The sequence below is a fragment of the Rhinolophus sinicus genome, linkage group LG03 (genome assembly GCF_036562045.2).
Source record: "Rhinolophus sinicus isolate RSC01 linkage group LG03, ASM3656204v1, whole genome shotgun sequence".
Classification (NCBI taxonomy): Eukaryota; Metazoa; Chordata; class Mammalia; order Chiroptera; family Rhinolophidae; genus Rhinolophus; species Rhinolophus sinicus.
In genome coordinates, this window is record NC_133753.1 from 65,131,352 (window position 1) to 65,153,509 (window position 22,158).

Sequence of the window (22,158 nt, forward strand, 5' to 3'; positions counted from 1 at the left end):
GTTACAGCAAATTGACACTTCATTAGTGAGGAAGAGACTCAAATTTTTAGACAGGGAGGAAGAGCAAATTGTATTGAAAACCACCAGGCACAGCTCTCTGGCTGCAAACTGGCTTTCTCCCCACATTCTTGTTGATGACCACAGTTCTTCTGATACCCGTGGCCAAAAAGCTCTACTTACCACCTAGCAAATGCTGACTCCCTGGGTAGCTGGGAAATTTACATGCATAGATGAGAGAAAGATTTTTAAAAAAATCAGAGTAAGATAGAATTCTTTCATAGAACTCGTTAAACTTTCCTTTGGAAGTGTGAACTTTGAAACTCAACTTGTAATGTTGGTGTCCTCTCCCCCCATGTTCACAAAGCTTCTCAGTGTTGTTTTTTGAACCCCCAGGTACCATTTGCCTTCTCCACACTGAGGAGTTCTTTATTGCCCTCTTGTCTGTCCTTCCCTCCCTCTCTCCCTTGCCCTTTCTCACTCTTTTTGAGGAAAGGGAGCTCCTTTTGAGGGTTTTGCTTGGCCAGCAGATTTAAGGGTTTGGGGACAAACATGGACCCTTAGATTTCCAGGCTCATTCCATCCCATCAGGATGCTGCGACTTTGGGTATTAAGTGTAGGGGCAGCCAGAGGTTTAAAGGGTATTATTTGATGGTGAGAAGTTTGGATTTGTTTTTTTCTTAATGGCAGTTGGGAACTATTGAATGTTTTTGATAAACTGAATCAAGTTGCTCTTGTACCCCTGCTCTTTTTTAAAATGGATTTCATTAATCAATCTCACACTTTTTTGTTCTCTGACAACTTTTTTTTTAACCAACTTTTTCCAAAAATCAGTGTCATAATGAAACTACATCTGAATCATACCGAAATAAAATGGACCGATGCCTTCAGATATTCAGGGGCACTTTTACTTTCTAGTGCTGGTAAGAAATTGGCTAGGTTCCCCTCTCCCCAGTTTTGGTTAAAATACTTAATTGCTCGTCTTGTGAGTCTACATGCACAAAGGTGGTACATAGTGGTTACCTATTAGGAAGATAGTGAGTAATGATTGTTTTTAAAAGCGTTTTTGTAAACAGATAACAAAGTATAGTTATAGTCACTGTTTTATTATTTGTAACATATAATCTTGGCCAGATAGCATTTTAAAAACTTTTTTCATAATGATATGAATAATTTCTTGGCAGTTTCGAGCTGTTTAGATAATTGGATTTAAGGCATTATCAAGCAGTCCTATGACTTCGAGATGTTTCGTTTTTCTGAATGAAACCATGTCAAGATCATTGATTCCTTTTTTAAATTTTCTTGACCCTATGTGATTTTTTTTATTCACTCTGGTGCTCTAGTAAGTTGTATCATGTTTGTGTGCTGCTGTAAGTGTTCTGTGGGGTGTTTGGAATTTTTTTTGTTACTATTAAAGTTTATTGGGTGACAATGGTTAGCAAAGTTACATGGGTTTCAAGTGTACAGTTCTACAATACATCACCTACATATCACATTGTGTGTTCACCACCCAGAGTCAGTTCTCTTTCCATCACCATATATTAGACCCCATTTACCCTCTTCTAGAGCCCCCTCCCCCTTTACCCTCTGGTAACCCCTAAACTATTGTTTATGTCTATCAGTTTTTGTTTCTTTGTTTGTCTTGTTCCATTGTTGCTTTCAGTTTTATATCCCACATATCAGTAAAATCATATGGTTCTCAAGTTTGGACTATTTTGTGATAGGCTTGATGGATTCTAGGAGCGGCACCTTCTGGAGAAGAGATGTCCTTGCTTTGAGACCTCTCGTGATTCCAGCTGAGGCTGGACATGCTGGAAAGGAGCAGACCTTGCAGCGGCTCCTACCCTCCCTGCTCGGGAGACAGGCTTTAGTGAAGTTACCGAATCCAGACAACAGAGAGGATGAGGTAGACAAGTTGTGTGTCCCACAGGCATGAGGAGAGAGCTCCAAGTTTGCCACAACCACCCAAACACCGCGGTCTTGGGCACCCGTCTTGACCCCACAAGATGATCTGCTGTGATTCAGCCAGAGCAGCACCAACCAAGAGACCTCCCTGGGGTAAATCTGGGTGATTCTTCCTTGGTAGACCCCACTGTTCCATTTGGAACAGGGAGGCCACTTAGTGCTACCTTGTCTCTTACTCCTGCTTGCTTTCAAGTCCTTCTGGTCAGATGTCCCCTTCTATTTTTCTCTTCACAGCTCCAGGTTTCTTTTCCTCTGGCTTAGTCTCTCACTTTTTCTTTCTCTGTCAGACCTTCCTTTCCTTGGTGCCCTCTGGAACCTTTGTGCAACTAATAATAACAGTACCATATAACACTTACATAGCACACATTATTTACAAGAAGCTGGAAGAAGAAGCTGTTCTAAGCATCATTCATCTATTACTTGTACTGACTCATTTAATTCTTACAGTATCCCTAGAATACAGGCTTTGTTATCATATACACTTTACAGATGATGAAACTGAGGCACAGAGAAGTGTAGTTCACATGTGAGCACATAGCTAGTAAGTGGTAGAGCTGGGACTGAATACAGAGTAAGACCTTGCTCTTAGTCATTAAGATACCTTGCCTCTCCCTAGGATAAAAGTTTTCCTATACATTCAACCTTTTTCAGAATGGTCCTTTCATCAGATTGTCTTTAATATGCACACAAGAGTGCAAGCAAGTACTAATGTGTGCTTGGCTCACCACTTGGAACACTTCCACACCAGAGAATCTAGCACACCACACGAAAACAACCCCCGCACACTATGAGCTCATAATTGAACATTCAAAACCATATGGGAGAACCAGCAGACCCAACACATGGCAAAATTGACACTTCTACAACTAGACACAACAGAACCATCTGAAAGAAACTATAAGCATTTTAAATTACGATTATAGATATTAAGATGTTATTACGGAAAAGGAGAAAGCCGGACAGAACAAAAGAGAATGCAACCCAAGAGTCTTGCTCTCCAGGCTATAGTTTTAGTTACTGTGCAATATAGTAACTCCCTTCTCCTCCCTGTGGTCTGGACTCATAACTTCACGGAAGCCCTGTCTCCCGAGCAGGGAGGGCGGGAGCCACTGCAAGATCTCCTCCTTTCTAGCATTTGAATCATATGAGAGGTCTCAAAGCAAGGACATCTCTTCTCCAGATGGGGTGCTGCTCCTAAAACCCATCAAGCATATTGTTACAGATAATATTCCTCAAAGAAAGGAATAGAAGCCATACCAAGAAAATAAAATGACTCTAGGAATAAAGAATACGCAGTTTGAAATAGACCCAAATACAAATTTCAAAAAGTTAAATGCTCAAGAAGCTTAAAAAAAAAAAAAAAAGGTATGATTTGATTATTCCAGATGAATTGAGAATTGATAAAATGGAAAGTAGACCTGAGAAATATCACCCAGAATTTGGTAGAGAAGAATAGATTGATGGAAAATATGAATGAGAAGTTAAGAGATGAGGTCTAATATAAGTCTAATAACGGTTCTAGAAGACAAGAATAAAGAGAAAAATTCAAAGAGGCAATGGATGATGATTTTCTGGAAATAAGGAAAACAAAATCCTAGGACTGGGGAAGCATGCAAAATTCCAAACATTTCAGTGAGATTGCTGAACTTTTTGCAAGCATATGGGAAATCCGTTTCTCTCATATGCCTTTTGTGGAGGGTTATTTAGCAATATCTATATAAAATGAGCAAAACATTTGACCCAGAAATTCTGCTTCTAGGAATTTATTTTCAGTAAATAATCAGTTCAGTTCCCAAAGATTTATTATATGTGTGAGGATGTTGATCTCAGCATTGTATAATAGAGCTCTATTGGAAACAGCTTTAAAAACTCACCAATCTGCAATACGTGAAATAAATTAGGGTATAACCATAAAAGCACTGTTGCTTTTATGTAGCTGTTAAAAGATGATATAGGTCTAGTTTTATTTATTGTCATAGAAAGATGGTTGATATGGTGACAAGATCTAGTTGAAAATCAGTGTGCATAGTTTGGTCCCACTGGTATAAAAAGAAGTCTGTATATATAAAAATAAGTTTGGAAGGAAAAATACTTAAAGGTTACGGATGATTTTCACTGGGTGGGTAATTTTCATGTTCTTCTTTATATGTATTGTCTGAATTTAAAAATATTTGCCATGTGTTACTTTAAGAAACCATAAAAGATTACATAAGAAACCATAAAGTATTGCATGTGGGAAACACAAAAAACAAACCCAAAATGAAAATGGTGCCCTGAAGTTCTAGACCTCCAAGTGATTAGAGCTCCTGACGGCCAAGGTATAAACTGTATTGCACAGTCACTAAAGCTATAGCCTGGAGAGCAAGGCTCTTGGGTTGCATTCTCTTTTGTTCTGTCCTGCTTTCCCCTTCTCTGTGCAGCTTTTAGTAAGCAATGATATTTTTCAGTTTTTTCCTCTTCTTTGTAAAACAAAATGTATGTTCCCCATGTACTTTATTGTTACTAAATGAATGAGCTTATTTTTTAAATGGAAATAAATGCATTAAAGTTAATTAAAATCCTCTGTCCCTTCTGTTTGGCCAGTGACAGTGAACAGCTGTGGGATATGTAATGAGTCAGTGAGCATTGATAATAAAAAATTGGTTGAAGGATGCCATCCTTTCTCGTGTTTCTCCTCTGGTAGGAAAAACTGTTTCTGTAGCTGTAGCTGATCTGGTGTCTGCAGGCCATGCTGAGAAATTGAGCAGCAGTCCAGCACTGAACCTTGGCCAGAGAACGATTTCCTTGGGGCTCTATGGAGACTATAAGTAGAGCTCATCGTGACTTGTGTGTTTTTGCCTTCAATATTGGGAAGGGCTCTCTTCATATTTGAAAAAAAACAAAAAATAAACAGTGAATACATTGAGGAACTCAGTTTAGTGAAGGCTCCCTGTGAGTGGTTATGGTGGTTATGGATCCTGAATGGTCATCACAAATTCCTCCTGAAGAGATAAAGGTAAAGATTCCTAAGCTTTCCAGGGTTCTGATTCAGTTGGGCTGTGGCCTAGGGATCTGTGTTTTAAATGCTTCCTAGGGGATCTCATTGATCATGCAGGTTTAGGAACTGAAGGTCTACGGCTTGGTGTAGTAATAGGAGGTGTCTACTACACAAAACAATGTTTATATTTCTCAGTGCCCTAGCCTCCTTTTTTTCCTTATCTTCTTTTCCCACTTTAAAAATGATCAAATATGTTCTTTCTTGTTTCTTGCTTATGTGAAGTCCTATGAATGTTTATGGGACTACTAAATGAAGTTGCTGACTTGTGGCCTGGGATCTGGAATCGGACCTAAATGGTGCTTTTGTGTAATTGTGTGTGAGTGTTTGTGTGTGTATGTCTGTCCAAATTTCCTGTAAATACTATTTAACAGTATCTATTGTCTTAAAGATAATATCTGGCTTTCAACTTAAATTTATGAGACACACTGGAACGCAAGAAAAACACCATCAAAAGACAAAGCAATCGAAGATCCTGACTCAGATATGACCCAGATATTGAAATTATCAGATAGAGAATTTTTTAAAATTGTGACAATCCAGGATAATCTCCCTATTTTAAGGTCAACTGACTAGGAGCCTTCATTCCTCTTTGCCATGTAACCTAATATATTTATAGGTTCTGGGGATTTGGATATGGACATCTTTGGTCATGGGGCATTATTATGCTTACTGCACATACTACATGTAATTAGAATCTCAGAAGGAGAAGAGAGAGAGGAGAAGAGATACTGGACAGGAATTTTCCCCAAATAATAAAAGACACCAAACATAGATCCAGGAAGATCAGTGTACCCTAGCCAGGTAAACACACACACACACACACACACACACACACACACACACACACACACACACAGACACTTCTAGACACATCATATTCAAACTGCTAAAAACCAAAGAGAAAGAGAAAATATTAGTAATTAGAGAAAAAAGACACATTACATACAGAACAAAAGTAAGATTTATACTACACTTGATCTTAGCCCAAAGGCCGAGAAGCGATGGTAAGCTTTCTAGAAGACATATTATCAGAAACTATGAAATCCAGAATCCAGAAGATAATACAATGACATCAGGCAAATACTGGTAGAAAAAACCCTCTCAACTCAGAAAATTATACCCAGCAAACACGAAAATCAAAAAATGAAGGAAAAGGGGAGACATTTTCAGACAAACTTGAGAGAATTAATTATTAGCAGACTAGCACTATAGGAAATGTTAAGGGAAATTCTTCAGGCACAAGGAATATGATACCAGGCAGAAGCTTGGATATATACAAAGAAATGAAGATCTCCAGAAATGATTAAAATGAAGATAAGTACAAAAGAATTTCCCCCTTACTTTAAATTACTTTAAAAGTTAATTGACTGCTGAAAATAAAAATTTCAGCAATGTGTTTGGTTTATAGTTTATATAAAAGTAAAATGTATGACAATGGAAGTGCAAAGGTTAGTAGGGAGGAAATGGGAATATACTGTTATAAGATTGTTATACTACATATGAAGTAATATGATAGTATTTGAAAGTAGACTGTGAATAAATAAAGATGTATGTAGTAAACATAAGGAAACCACTAAAATTTTTAAAAATAAATATAAATAATAAGCCAATAGTGGAGATAAGATGCAATTCTAAAAGACTGCTCAATCCAAAATCACAAGAAAAGAACAGATGGGAAATAGAAAGCAACTAGCAAGACGGTAAATTTTACTCCAACCATGTCAATAATTACATTAAATATAAATGATCTAAATATACCAATTAAAAGACAGAGATTGTCAGATCAGATAAAAAAGCAAAAGCAATGATATGCTGTCTATAAGGCCACTTTAATTCTAAAGACATAGATAGGCTAAAAGTCATTCCTGTTGTTATCTGGCAAATTAATTAAAAGCATTTCCTAATACTCATTTACATAATTCTTTTAACCCAAGAGATTCTGTGCTTGGTTACTTTTTTAGTTGCAGACAGAAGCAAACAAGAAATTTAAAATTCCATTTTACGCAAAGTAATTGTTCTTCATGTCTCCTATTATGGAATTGGTATTTTCTAACTTGCTTAGACTGTGCATCACATGGTGTTTGCGGCATATAGTGTTTGCTGAGTGTAAAAATCCTCTGTGGTGTTTTTAATTCTTGTTAATTCACTTTGGCCTCCCTCTTGGCACAGTCTGTCTTCTTAGGGTTTTCCTTATAATGTAACATTGCCTCAGTATGTTACCTTGCTGTAAGAGTATGGCCATGATTTTTTTCCCTGCTGTATGCAGTAAGTCACTGGAGGAAGAAGCTGGTAGTTCTTAAAGGGTGTTGTAACTGTTTTCCCAGGAGGATTCTAAAAGACATACTATTTTTCAGGGCACTTTGGGAATATCTCCTTGTGGTTATTAGTCTCTTTAACACACCAGGATTGTTGCTGTCATAGATGTAAAGCCTATGAACCAGTTAAAAAGGACAGTCACAGTCTAAAATTCCCAGAAGCAAAATTGCCTGGTTAGTTTCTCAAAGTCTGCCAGGCACTATCTGTGAGTTGTAGTTAATTGACATGTCTTTGCCTTCACCCTCTCCCTCTTAGTCCCTTTTTGATTGTGTGTGCTATGAGTGTATACTAGCTGTGTTGCTGTGTTCACAGCTCTGGGACTTGTCATGGAATCCAGCATTAGAAAGTATAATGGGAATATATAAGGAGGAAGAATGGGTACAGAACTTGAATCATTTTTAAGGGATATTAGGTGATTTAGAACATGATCTCTAAAATGAAAAGTATCTCGACACTGAACACTGTGTAACTTAAAAATATATACTGAATTATCCTTAGTAGGCCTTGTAAAGCTAAGATGAATCTAAAGTGCTAATGAGATTAAATGGTCAAATATATAATTATCTTGCTTTGCTGCTGTGTGTATAATTGTGTGCATGCCTGGGTATATGTATACTCGTGTGTATGTGTGTGTGTGTGTGTGTAGACACACATCTTTTTTTATGTGTGACCAATGAGATATTAAGTGTGGGTGCCTCTGTCCTGATATTTTGGTCTAATTCAGGTTCTTAGAGCAAAATGAGTCCATTGTTAAGTGAGGGGAGAGAGAGGTGGTTTAAAGAATGGAAAGAACATAGGCTTCTTAGCTTCAGGTTCTTAATACCAAAAGAGATTAGGCTCCAGATGCCACCTAGAGTTTTATAAGCCAGTGGAGATAAAAATGTGATTATAGCAGTCTTGGGTTTTTCAATAACCATTGAAAACAAGTTTCCTTATTCACCAGAATGGATATACTAATAAAATATATAATTTAAAAAAAAACACACAATAAAAAGTATGGCTGACATAATAGAGATGGAGAGAGAAAGACCAAAGAGGAGAGTATGAGGGTAATGATGGAAATTAGTTTCAGTTAAGTTTCAACAGAAACTACTGTGTGTATGAGAGACCATGGCCCACAGCCTGTCTTCTCCTTTGCAATGAATTTTCCTGTTTGTTTGGTTACTCAGAGTGTTTTGTTCAGCATAACCTACCAAACTATGAAAATTAACAGTGATGAGAGAAGAAAATCCTAAGGGTCTTGGTTTATAGCAAAGAAGGATTATCTTTATGAGAAGTCCCCCAGTGAACTGGAAGACACCCCTGATTTTGACAACTAAAGACACTGACATGTATACTCTCTTCATGGCAGATTTCTTTAAGTGGGCTGTCTCATTTTTAGATGGTTACCAGAATTTAAGTCCTGTATGTGAAACTTAAGTGAGGAAAGATGTTTCAGCCAGATTCTACTCTGTGCTTCAGTGGAAAATTGCCAGGAAAAAGAATTCCCCAAGTCAGTGGAGCTTCAAATACATTATTATTGCTCAGTCTATCACCTTGGTGACAGGAAAGCTTGAGGGGACTGGAGATGGCGGTATTAGTATAAGCAGCTCTTATGCTGAATGAATGTGTGTATGTATATATTCACACCACTGGTTTTATGTCAGTGAGGCAGCTACTGATGTGAGGAAAATTTGGTAGAGAATTTCCTGGAAGCAGCTTATCTAGTTACCTAAACATAGTGGCAATTTTTTCTACTTCAGCAGAAAAGAAGTAGCCGTAGAATATTGTGTTTGAAGAGAGAGTCTTGGCAGTAAGTTATGTTGATATCTGAGGTGCTGAGGCAGCTCCTTGCAGTGACTGGCTGCAGCTTTGAACCCTGCTGTCCCCTCCCCTGGCATCATCATTCTCCTTCCAAGTGAGGCTGAGCTATTGGGTTAGTTCATTGGGTGGGTGGGTGCGTGGGTGGGGCATTCCCTGAGCATGTGCACAGGAGCCTGCAGCGTCCTTAGGTCATGAGTGATTGGCCGAACGGACCTGGTTCTTTCAACAGGTAGGAGCTCCACCAGGAAGGTAGGCTGCCCCGCACACCTGGAAGACTTGGTCCCTATGAGTCTCTGGGGCGGGAGCTACGGACTGTTTAGAAGAGGTGTTTCTGAAATGTTGGGGGCCAACTGTATCTGGGGTGCCTGTTACAAATGCAGGTTCACAGTTCCATACCTATTAACTGTGATTCAGGGTGTATGGTACAGTATTTCTGATGCACAGTACGGTTTGGGAGCTACCGGCTTAGAACGTCCTCACATGATGTACGTACTACAAAAGGGGTCATCTTACCGCAGGGACTTTGGATTGCTGTTTGTCCCCTTATCTTACAAATTTGTTCATTCTACGTATATTTATCGAATGCCTGCTGTGTGTCAGATACTGAGCAAGGCAGTGGGGAAACAACAGTGAAGAAAATTGACATGGTTTTTATCCTTATGAAATGGAGGGGAAGCCAGTAAATAATAATTATGACAAGAGCTATGAAGGCCATAACAAGATATTGTACTAGAGTATAATGGAGGGACGAGCAGGGAGTATTTAAAATAAAGAGATGATTAGAGAATGTCCTTTTGGAGGGGGCAGCCATTACATTAAGACTTAGATTAACAGGAACCAGACCTATAAAGAGCATGTAGGCAGTACAAAACACGTGTGCAAAGGCACTGAGACAGGATCAACTTTGATCCTGTTTCAAAAACAGAAAAAACCCCACAAAAGGCCAGAGCGGCTGGTGCCCAGCAAGCCAGGGGAAGAGGGGCGTGAAATTAGGCAGGGAGGCCCTGGATCTATAAACTCTTGAAGACCAAGGGGAGGCATGACAGATTGAGAGGGGCGGGGAATCAGACTTTTAAAAAAAAATTATTTCTTATGCTATACATTACATCCCCATGGCTTATTTGTTTTATACCTGGAAATTTGAACTTCTTATCCCCTTTCACATTTCCACCCCTTTAAAAAATTTTTCAATTATAATTGGCATTCAGTATTATTTTATATTAGTTTTAGGTGTATAGCATAGTGGTTAGACATTTATATAACTTACAAAGTGATCCCCATGACAGTCTAGTACCCACCTGGCACTATACAGTTATTACCACATTATTCACTATATTCCCTATGCTGTACTTCACATCCCCATAACTATTCGGAATCAGCCTTTCAATTGGAAATAGGAGTCTGGAGTTGAGAGAGGCCTAGTTTGGGACCTGACTATGGGAGTCATCAGCATTTCAATAGAGCCAGTTGAATGGGTAATCTAACCTAGGGAGAAGATGGAGAGAGAGAAGTGGAGAGGAGGGGAGGGGTGGAGAGGGCATAGGAGGGGAAAAGAAGGGAGGGGAGGGGAGGGAAGAGCTAGAGCTAGAGCTAGAGCTAGATAGATAGATAGATAGATAAAGAGCCTGGTAAAGAAAACTAGGAGCATCCAGGACTTGGGAGAGATGGGAGGGTAGGAGGAAATCCAGGAGACTGTAGGCCTGTGGAAGCCACGAGAGGAGACTGCTCAATGAAAGCCAGTCAAATGTACCATTTCTGCCAATGGTCTAGAACAGCGCTGTCCTGTCACAGTAGCCACAAGCTGCCTGTGGCTATTCAGCATTTGAAATGTGACTAGTGCAAATTGAAGCGTGCTATAAGTGCAAAATAAAATGCACACCATGCACACCTAAAACTAATACAATGTTGTATGTCAATTTTATTTCAGTTTTAAAAATCCACATCAGATTTCAAAGACTTAGTACAAAAAAACAAGAATGAAAAATATTTCATTACTACCTTTTCAAGTAGTGATTGCATGTTGAAATGATAATATTTGGGATATATTGGGTTAAATAAAATATACCTAAAACTTCACCTGTTTTTCACTTTTTAAAAATATGGCTACTAGAAAGTTTAAACTTGCATGTGTGGCTTGCGTCCTATTTCTGTTGCAGTGTTTGGCAAGGTGAAAGTCATTTGCAAACTTGGTGAGAGTAGATTGCCGGAGATTAAGTAACACCTAGCAAATTGTTTATACTCAGAAGAGACTAAATCAGCATCATAATACTATTATGCCTAAATTAAGTAACAAAACTCACCACTGAAAATTCCTGTAGACTTTTGGAGAATGTACCTAAGTGATTTAATGATTTCACATAAATTGACAATATAGGTAAGTATTTAAATCCTTTGAAATCAGCTCTGAAATGTGGTTTTTCAATCTTTTTTAACCTGTGTTTCTTTCTTTTCTTTTTTGTCTTCTGTCTTTTATTTACAATTTATTTTTATATTTAATGTAAATTATTATTTTTTTCCCCCGTATCTGGCCAGGAAACTTCATGGTGTTATGGTCAACTTGCCGCACAACTGTGTTCAAATCTGTCACCAACAGGTTCATTAAAAACCTGGCCTGCTCGGGGATCTGTGCCAGCCTGGTCTGCGTGCCCTTTGACATCATACTCAGCACCAGCCCTCACTGTTGCTGGTGGATCTATACCATGCTCTTCTGCAAGGTTGTCAAATTCTTGCACAAAGTCTTCTGCTCGGTGACTATCCTCAGCTTCCCTGCCATTGCCTTGGACAGGTAAGATCAGGTCGCCAGGGGCTCGATTTTTTTTTTTTTAAGGGTATTGAAATATTAGCATCACGGAGCAAATGGGAAATAGTCATCGTTTCACTTTTTGGTCAGCCTGTGGTCAACAGAAAGAGAATGAGTTGTTAAAACAGATGCCTCACAAAAGACAGGTTGATTTAACAGCAGGTACGGAAAATAGGGCCATTGAGAAAAGTTGTGACATGGCAGATTACCTCATGAGGATGCTGGGCCACAGCGACTGGATCGTAGTGTCGCTTCATCATGGTTGGAATCAGTGGTATTTGTGTCGCAATCTGCAGTAGATTGCTCATCGGATTGAGAACTCTGCAATTAGGGCTTTTTGATGTAGGATGAAAACACTTCTGAAGAACAAGGGAACAATTCACTGGTTATTTAACAAATGATTAGACAGTCCAGTTGGACCTGGCCAGATAACACCGGAATTCTTTTGGAGGATTTATTTCCAAGGCTTTATATTGTGATGGTTGTTGTTTTCTCTTCCCAACCTCTTTAAAAGGACATTCATTCGGAAAGGAATCTTCTCTTAGCTACTGTCATCATGCATATTGTGATCAAATTTATCGCAGAGTGAAGATCTCAGTAATGAAGTTTCCTGTCTTTTCCCTTTATTGCTAGCATGTCATGAATACAGTTGAGATAATACATTTTAGAGAATAGAATTAAATAAGCAAACAAGAATAGAAACGTATTTTGTGTCCACGGTACTTTTGATTTCAAGGTTTACAAGAAGAAAAAGTTGCTGAAGGGATCGTGCTAGCTCTTCTGACTTTATACCCTATGATAAATTTAACTACATTTTAGATGAATTTGGAATTTTAAAACTCTTTGTCCATCTAAAACATACTTAATATTTTAATGACCTGGGAGGGTATGGATTGCAGAACCAATTTGTGGAGTCACCTCTCAGGCCTAAACCCTGATGTCATTAGCTGCCCAGTGTCATCTGCATGGAAGGACACAGAGTAAGGCAAAGCCCCTGCTCATTAGGAGAAGTCGTTGGCTCCAGATGGGACTCTGGAACCAGAAGCCTGGCTTTAAGTACATAGAAAACTATGTACATATAACACTGTATAAGTTTAAAGTGTACAGCATAATGACTTGACTTACATATATTGTGAAATGATTACCACATACATTTAGTTAACATCCATCATCTCATATAGGTACCAAAAAAAAAAGAACAAAATTTTTTTCCCCTTGTAATGAGAACTCTTAGGATCTACTCCCTTAACAATTTACTTCATTCCTTTTTACTGCTGAATTAAAAAGTCCATTATATATATATATATATATCTCAATATCACATTTTGTTTATCCATTTCCTAGTTGATGGACAGTTGGGTTGTTTTCATTTTCTGGCTCTTATGAATAATGCTGCTATGAATCTTGAAAGCTTTTTTTAAGAATAGGATTCAACAAGAGTGGGACGGCATTATTTTGAATACTTTTCTGTTATACCTGGAATCAATGCAATAATGGCATGTGGGTTTCTGGGCCCTCAGTCAGGAAAATATGCTAACAATAAGAAATCCTTATTTTCTTTCCCTCAGAAAATCTACTGTATAGTTGTCATTATTTTTTAAAAGGTAAACAAGTCCTGTAGTAGAAAAACAAGACTGGTAATTTCCTATTTTATTATTCAGAGGTACAGATTACTTGTAACCTTAAATATGGTGTGCATGAACCCTTTCTCTCACTTTTTCTCAGATATTTGTTTCATGACACCAAGTCAGCAAGTGAAATGGGAGGCCACTTACACTTCTTGCATTATCTTCTAGAGATGTACACACTAACATGGTTATTTATAATGAGCCTGTGTGCTTGTGTTGTAATGGAAGTGGAAATGACTGGAAGCCTGGGTTTCTTATCTGCCAGTTAGCAAAGGGGAATCAGAGACAGTGGACTCCTGAGCGTGTATTTGTGGGTGGGTACGGGGCCATCACATTGGATTTAAAGAGTCGTGGTTGGAAAACTTTATATTCAGAGAAATAAAATGAAGAGCATACATAACTTATGCATATCTTTTTCATTTTTTCCCTCCTAGAAAGAGATCTAGAACACATCTCATCATGCTCCGCCCATCTCTGATCATCCATGGTCATGTTGTGTTTGCATTGTATCTCCTTCAACCTGGATCATTCTCCCCCAGTTTGACCCCTGCTAGACTCCACCACAGTGCCACCTTCTCTTGACATTTTCCCAGGTGCTCCCTTTCCCATTCCTCCTTTGTGCATACCTCCAGTACAGACATCATTTATAATTGTTTGTTTGCATGCCTTTTTCCATTGAGTTTAGAAACATTTCTGTACGTCTTTTTATTTTTGTAACCCAGTGCCTGGCACAGTACTGGGCACATAGTTGGTTCTCAGAAATCCTCATGGTAGGAAGTCACACATGCTTTCCTGGCCCCGTGAGTGAATAAGTGTTAATAGGGTGTAAGGTTGACTCCAGCATTAGCTGACTGTAGAGGCATGGGCCTAGCTAATCTCTGATTATCACCATATCTGTGATGGCCAGTGGCAGCCCTTTCATGATAGATGTGACTCTAGAATCTGAAGAATTACTTAGTTCCCCCAAATCATTGGTGATAGGGAAACTAGGTGCTTTTGGAATTCTGATTAGGTGGTCGTAGAATAATCAAGTTAAAACTTGGAAGGAAAAAACGTTTTATCAAACTTTAACAAAAATCTAATCATGCAGGCATTTTACACTTATTAGTTGCTCTTAGGGGTTACTAAGTGATAATCATAGGAACAACAGCTACTGAGCAGGGACAATTTTTGTCTGTTGAATTGATTTTGTAGAAGGACTTTGTCAGAGTCTCCATCCTTCATACGGTTATTCTGTTCTGAGCAACTGTAAAGCTAATGATATCCACGCATACACTGTGGCATGGTTCTGCTTTGGAAATGTGTGCAGACAAATTTCTTTCTGTTAGTGGCTTTGAAAATTGCCCTAAATCTCCTCTAATTTTTTTTACAAATTATCCTTTACCCTTAAATGGAAAGATGGGTGTCTTTACAGTAGATGGAGACATCCTTTAGATTGAGAACACCCTTTGGGACTTAGTCCTGGTGGCAGTAATTATAAAGCTAGCTATGAATTGTACAGCAAAGTCCTCAAAACTGAAGGTGTGGCTTCCCCATTCCCCCAGGGGTTTCCTCTGTCTTAGGCAGAATAAAAGAACTTGATCCATTTTTCCCTCTCTCCCACTTCTGGTAATATAGATTTCCCTAACTTAACGCATATCTTCTCCTGTGAAGTGAATCGTGTGTGTGTGTATTTCTCAGGTACTATTCTGTCCTCTATCCGCTGGAGAGAAAAATATCTGATGCCAGGTCCCGGGAGCTGGTGATATACATCTGGGCCCATGCGGTGGTGGCCAGCGTCCCTGTGTTTGCAGTGAGCAACGTGGCCGACATCTACGCCATGTCCACCTGCAGCGAGGTCTGGAGCAACTCCTTGGGCCACCTGGTGTACGTTCTGATCTATAACATCACCACAGTCATCGTGCCGGTGGCTGTGGTCTTCCTCTTCTTGATACTGATCCGGCGGGCCCTGAGTGCCAGCCAGAAGAAGAAGGTCATCATAGCAGCGCTGCGGACCCCGCAGAACACGATCTCCATCCCCTACGCCTCCCAGCGCGAGGTCGAGCTGCATGCCACCCTGCTATCCATGGTGACGGTCTTCATCGTATGCAGCGTGCCCTACGCCACCCTGGTCGTCTACCAGACCGTGCTCAACGTCCCCGACACCTCCGTCTTCTTGCTGCTCACCGCCATTTGGCTGCCCAAAGTGTCTCTGCTGGCGAACCCTGTGCTTTTCCTCACTGTGAACAAATCTGTCCGCAAGTGCTTGGTAGGGACCTTGGTCCAATTGCACCACCGGTGCAGTCGCCGTAATGTGGTGGGGACAGGGAGCGGGCTGGCAGATGCCAGCCTGGAGCCCAGCATACGCTCGGGAAGCCAGCTCCTGGAAATGTTCCACATTGGACAGCAGCAGATCTTTAAGCCCACAGAGGACGAGGAAGAGAGCGAGGCCAAGTACACTGGCTCCGCTGACCTGCAGGCCAAGGTGATACTCAGCCCCTGCCTGGAGGGAGACCAGCGGTCACAGTGTGTACCCCCTGCACCACCCCCGGGCACAGTGGACTCTATATCTCAGGTGGCACCAGCAGCCCCAGTGGAAGCGGACACATTCCCTGACAAGTACTCGCTGCAGTTTGGCTTTGGGCCTTTTGAGTTGCCTCCCCAGTGGCTCTCAGAGACTCGAAACAGCAAGAAGCGGCTGCTTCCCCCCTTGGGGAACACCCCAGAAGAGCTGATCCAGACAAAGATGCCCAAAGTAGGCAGGGTAGAGCGGAAGATGAGCAGAAACAATAAAGTGAGCATTTTCCCAAAGGTGGACTCCTAGCAAGGATTGAAAATCCCTCCCTGCTGCCCTCCCTTTGCTCCGGCTCTGTGATTCCTGCGATCGCATGGACGCCTCCTATCTGGGTCACGTGCTTTTGGACGAGAGGGAAATCTATAAAATCAAATGTCCTCTTTATTGAGGGAGTATATATATATTTATCCCAGTGGTCCATGTCCTTCGTAAAGTCCGTGGTCCTCTCTGTGGAGGTGAGAGCTGGGCCGTGTGGAATGGGTCTTGGGATGGCTACTCCATGTGCATTTTCTGGGGACTCCTCAGTTCTGAGGGCCCAGCAGAGAATACACGGAGAGAAAAGCATGATGAGCTCCAAGGGAACAGGGGCATTGCAGGGATGCCCAAGGTAACTGTGAAGGAGCGTGACCACAAAGAACATGCCTATTTGATGGGCTTAAATATGACACATATTAAAAGTGTTTAATATTGATCTCTACCATAAGGGAAGATAAGGACTTGGTGTTTGATTCCTATTCTCTGGGAGGCCCCATCGTATGACTTGCAGTTTCTCCTGACGCCCTTCATTCTTTCCCTGGGTTATGGATGAGCAACAACTATTCAACCCCCAGTTGACAGACACGGTAATAGATATGCCTGGCAGTAAGGGAGCCGCTCTGTCCTTGATTATCCTGACATTCTCTTGACATCACAATGGCCTCAGAAAGACATGTTTGCTGTGTTGGTTATAAAATACTACAAGTAGTTCATTATGACTTTCCCCCTTACATTGTATTTTTTCAACAAATGAGAGAGAAGTGTAGAGGTGGAGAAGAAAGACTGAAATGTCCACACACTCTAGTCTGTCTTCTTCCCACGTATTCTCACCTGAAAGGGGCTGCATAGCAATCTGTAGGAGTAAAGTATATTGAAAAAAGTTATCCCATGCAAAACTTCTGAAATTCAAAGGTAATTTGAAAATGCAAAGTTAGTGTAAACTGGGTCCTCTGGAAACATCAAGCTAAAACTGCTTGGTGGGGAAAGGTGATTCTGCCCAAAAGAGCGGGGAAAGGCTGACAAAAATGGCTCCCTTTCCAGGAGGACTGCAGACCCAGGCCCGACCAGTCCCTTTTGCAGTCTGTGCAACTGTGGCTCTTTCTTCATTTTGGATATAAAGGAGGAATATGACACGGAGAAAGAATGAATCATTCTAAAATGCCAAGGCAGCACCTAGCCCAGGTGAGCTCTCCACTTGCTCCTTCCCAGTGACGTTTTCGCAGCAGCCAGAGTAGGTAGAAGAGGGAGGACTGTCTTCAAGTGATTAGTCCCCTGGGGGCGGGTGGGGGGGACTCAAGGTGACTTTCACCAGGCTGAATTCAAACCATAGATGACTCAAGTGCCAGCCTTGTTCTTCTCTCTAGGGCATTTTGTTCTTGTTGATAGCATGGAAGGGAGCCCATCCAGTGCCTTGAGCAAGCTTGAAAGGAAGTGGGCCTTCTCACTGCACACTTCCACATCCCGAAGGCTGTGGTTCTCATGTATCCTTTCCTTTCACTCCATGGCCCTATCCCTCAGAGGAAGCTCAGCTTATAAGGAGTCTCCTTTTCCTGTCCTCTGCTGGGTGCTGTGTCTTGTGATTCCGGAACATGAACCCAAAGAGCCTTCCCCTGCAGAGGTTGTGCCTTCCTCTGTGTGTTTTGTCTTCTTGAAGTGTTGTGTACTCACAGCAGAAACTGGGGACTGCCATCCCCTCTCCCTGCCCCGCTGCCTCCCGGGCCCTGTGTGCATGCCATCGGTAGCTTCTTGCCCTGACAGGTAACACGTTTTCCTTCACGCTTATCTTTTAAAACCTTCACAATTGTTACAACTTTCATCAAGGGGAAACATAGTCTGTCATAAAATTGTGTCCACTTTAGAAGAATCTGTCAAATGTAGTCACTTTGGTGTTGTTCTGATTATATATATATATAGCAGGTCATTGCCAGGTGTATTTCTATACTCTTTGAAGAATTACGTTTTAATAAAAAAATTGAAAAGCAGTTTCTGAACTCAAAAAAGAGTTGTATGAGCTATGTGTTTTTATTTCCTCTTTCCCACACAAGTGGTATATGCCGTCTGAACTTTTCTCTTCCTACATGATCTCAAATGAAAGGTATTTGTTTTTTCCACATAAATGCAGATCAGACGTAGATTCGCAGTAGCATTTTTTGGAGTGTTGTTACAACTTAAAAAATGAATTCCCAAAGAAGAAAATGCAATGTTTGAGTAAATGTCACAAATGTGGGTTCCAAATTGAGTTGGTGGATGGGCCACTCCCTCTCCAGGGAAGAGTGGAGTGCAGCCGTCATCCTCCCTCCATGAGGGGCGTGGGTGATAGCACATGGTTGAGACCAGGGGCTTTGGGGCCACATGACCCATGTTTGAGACCAGGCTATACCACTGACTGGGCTATGACCTCAAGCAGGCGAGGGAACCTCCATATTTTCCTGTCTGTAAAATGAGAAGATAATAATCACTGGGTCAAAAGTCGTTTGCCCCAGCTCACACACTTCACCTCTGATTTGAGCCATGTCTGCAGTAGGCTATTGCTGGCTGCATCCACTTCCCTGAGAGCAGTCAAGGCCTAGCTTCTCTGCTTTCTGCCCTGTGAGAGCTCTCTGGCTCCCGGGGACCCCTTGAGGGCATAGGGACCAGTGGATAAATGCCCCTGCCTCCTGTCCTGCTGGACAATTGTGGGTGGCATCTTTCCACATCTTTCCTCAGGAGATCAGGCAGAATTAAGTCCCTCTTGCCCACCATGGTGTCTCAATAATGAATCTTTTTATTGACTCTTCCTTCTCTTTCCCTGTCTGGCCTTCTCTAGCCGTCATTAATGTCCTCGAGGATCACTGCCCCCAAACACTACTGCATGAAGTCCTTGTCTCCAGCTCTGTTTTCAGAGGAATCCAAGTGAGACAATAATATACATCAGGGGGCAGTTGTGGGGATTAAATGGGATGATCTATTTAATATTATGCCCGGCACAGAGTGAATCTATATCAGTGTGAGTGCTTATGCGTTACATTGTTTAAAAAAGTGGTTAGGGACTTATTTGGAATGTTTTTGCAGAAAATTAGATTAAACTGATGGTTTCACCAGTTACCCTAATAATAATTAATATTTGTGATGATGTTACTTTGAGGGAGTACAGAGTCCCTATTTGAATCCCTGAAGAAAAAAAACAAATGTGTAAGCCAGAATATTTCTTAATTAAACAATTCTCAGTTTCAAAAAAAAAAAAAGTGTGTGTGTGTGGGAGGCTCGGGGGGCGAATGTTAAAAGAATGTTCAACTTTGCTGTAAACCTATAAGGCAGATTGTGAATATGAGTGAGCATAATTTACTGATGAAATAAGAGGTGAGCAGAGTACATAGAGTAACTAACAGCAGATATACAAAACCAAAGTGGCTCCCTCCATGGAAAACGAACTGTAAGTTAATCACTTGGTGTGTTAAATAACATCTGGAGCTCAGGCACAAGTTAGATTTGGCTGGAGAGAGGAGTGGCTGCTCCATCTCAGCTCTGGGCATTCTGAGCTCTTGGCAGTCATGCACCGGAGTGGGGGGCTCAGTGTACACACAGCTGTTGCCGCGTGTCAGAGCTGAGATGCTCAGGGGGAAAGAGCTTATTTTAGGCTGAATTTTGATGGAGGGAAAGGGTTAATGCTTTCATATTGTAGTCTACCAGTGTAGCAACATACAATGTAAATAACATTATAGCAAAGTGATTAACTTCCCCCAAAGAGTTGTAAACACTTAGCAGTTTTATATCACAACTGCTTGTGCTATATGAGAGTTATGTAGCCAAAAGAAAAAATGATTCTTGGTTAATGATCTGAGAATATGTGAATAAAATAGGAACTGAAACCAGGACAGCATCCAAAGCTTTTTTGTGAGAGCTCAAGGCTTTTAAACTCAATTGAAACAATCTAAGATTCTCCATACATGAGACTTCAGAAGCTAAAATATCTCCCCTTCTCTTAGCCTCAGATTCAACCAGTGTTTTCCCTCATTTGTGCCAAGGTGATAAATTGGTTAATAGGCAGAATAAAGACCTGAAGTTCTTCATAGAACTGAAACTATAATCTTCAGGATTGTTTTACGTGAACCTCTTACAGCAATTCATGTTCTGGGGACTTACGAACCACTTATTTCTAAACTTAAATGAATTAATGATGAATGAATGAATAAGACACAGCACCAGAAAAAGTAGTTAAATCTTTCTTGTGTATGAGCTGTCAGTAGAGTTATTGCTGGTTCTTATCGATTTCCTTGGAATGACTCATGGAAGGATTAAAAGCATCAAATGCAAGGTCTTTGATCTATCTCTTTCTCCAAACACCTAAGCATCGGTGTAATTCACTAGTGGGAGTGTAAGTCCTAACTTGGAAGGGAAGTTCAATACTGAGAAACACAGTTCCAGGCATGTATGTTGAGCATGAAAAATGATCTTTTTTTTTCAGCTACATTGATTAGCATTTAGTGACTAAATCTCTTTCTGCCCCCTCTTAAATTTTTTTAATAAGCTAATCATTGCAGTCTATACACAAAAAGTAATGACACACAATGGAGGTACTAGAATAACCTGTGGTGTCCATTTTAAGACAACAGGTGATAAAATACAACATAGGTGGGATAATGCTTTTAAAATATTAACCACATTTCATGATGCATGTAGTTTCTCTTTCCTCCTTTGCCTTGTTCTTCACATTCCCAAGCATTGCCTCAGGGAAGGAGGGGAAGATATTCATTGCCTCAAGGAAAGCAAATGGACTGTGAGTCTCTTTCCAGTTGTGCATCAAAGCCTGGGTCTTAGGAGAACAGAGGGGGCTCTTGGGGTTAGCCCAGTGGATATTTGGTAATGATTGTTGAGAATTGGGGAGGTGCTACTGGCATGTACTGGGTAAAGGCCAGGGATGCTGCTACATGCTCTACAACACACAGGACAGCCCTCCACAACAAAGTATTATCTGGTCAAAAATATCAATAGTGTCATGGTTGAGAAACCTTGGGTTAACCAAAGGTTTGAGATGGTTTGAGGAAGGTAGGACCATATTCCTTCAGTAGAAAAAGCTTCCCTGGAATTGAGCACAGTCAAAAGAAGAGAAGCCAGAGGTAAGTGATAAGACTGTAGACATCTGTACTTTCTGGATAAAAGGGCCCTAATTCTGCCTCCCAGGCAAAGCCCCAGGGATGCAGCAAAATAAAGTCTTGTGTAATTGCAAAGAGAACCTGTGCATATCCTGCCTCCCAGCTTGTGGAGCCCCAGTCCAGAGTCTGGCAGTGAGTCCAGACTGCAGAAAGCAAAAACAGGTCACATACTAAAGATAAGAAATCAGAGTGGCCTTGAATTTCTCAAAAACACTAGGAGCTATTAGATAATAAAACAATGCCTTCAACATTCTTAGAAAAATTATTTCCAATCTAGAATTCTATACCCAGCCAAACTATCAATCAAGTGTGAAGGTAGAATAAAGATATTTTCAAACATACAAGTCTCAAAAAACTTACCTCTCATATACTCTTTCTGAAAATTACCAGAGAATATTTTCTAAAACAAAAAGAAGAGGGAGTTGAGGAGTGGACGCAGGGCATGTGACACAAAAGAGTGGCAGAGGGAACCCCAGTGTCACGGTGAAGGGGGATCTTAGCATGATAGCCGTATCAGGTGTGGAGGTCAGCAGTCCATACTGGAGCAGTGTGACTATGTATGCATGAAGTCTGTGATTTCTTCTGCCAATATATTGTCTTTTTAATCTGAAGAAGTTGCTGTATATTGTGCTCCAACAAAATGAGGGTGTAAACCATGAAAGAGGAAGATG

The 22,158-nt window shown here is 40.7% G+C and overlaps 1 protein-coding gene across 1 annotated transcript in view; it reads left to right on the plus strand.

Moving 5' to 3' along the window:
* GPR176 (G protein-coupled receptor 176) overlaps window positions 1-18,355 on the plus strand; it is an 84,565-nt gene extending 66,210 nt beyond the window's left edge. The window contains exons 2-3 of the mRNA XM_019725512.2: window positions 11,651-11,903; window positions 15,227-18,355. Coding sequence (XP_019581071.2) covers window positions 11,651-11,903; window positions 15,227-16,349 — 1,376 coding nt within the window. The 3' untranslated portion in view covers window positions 16,350-18,355. The remainder of the gene's footprint in view (window positions 1-11,650; window positions 11,904-15,226) is intronic.
* The last annotated feature ends 3,803 nt before the right edge of the window (window positions 18,356-22,158 follow it).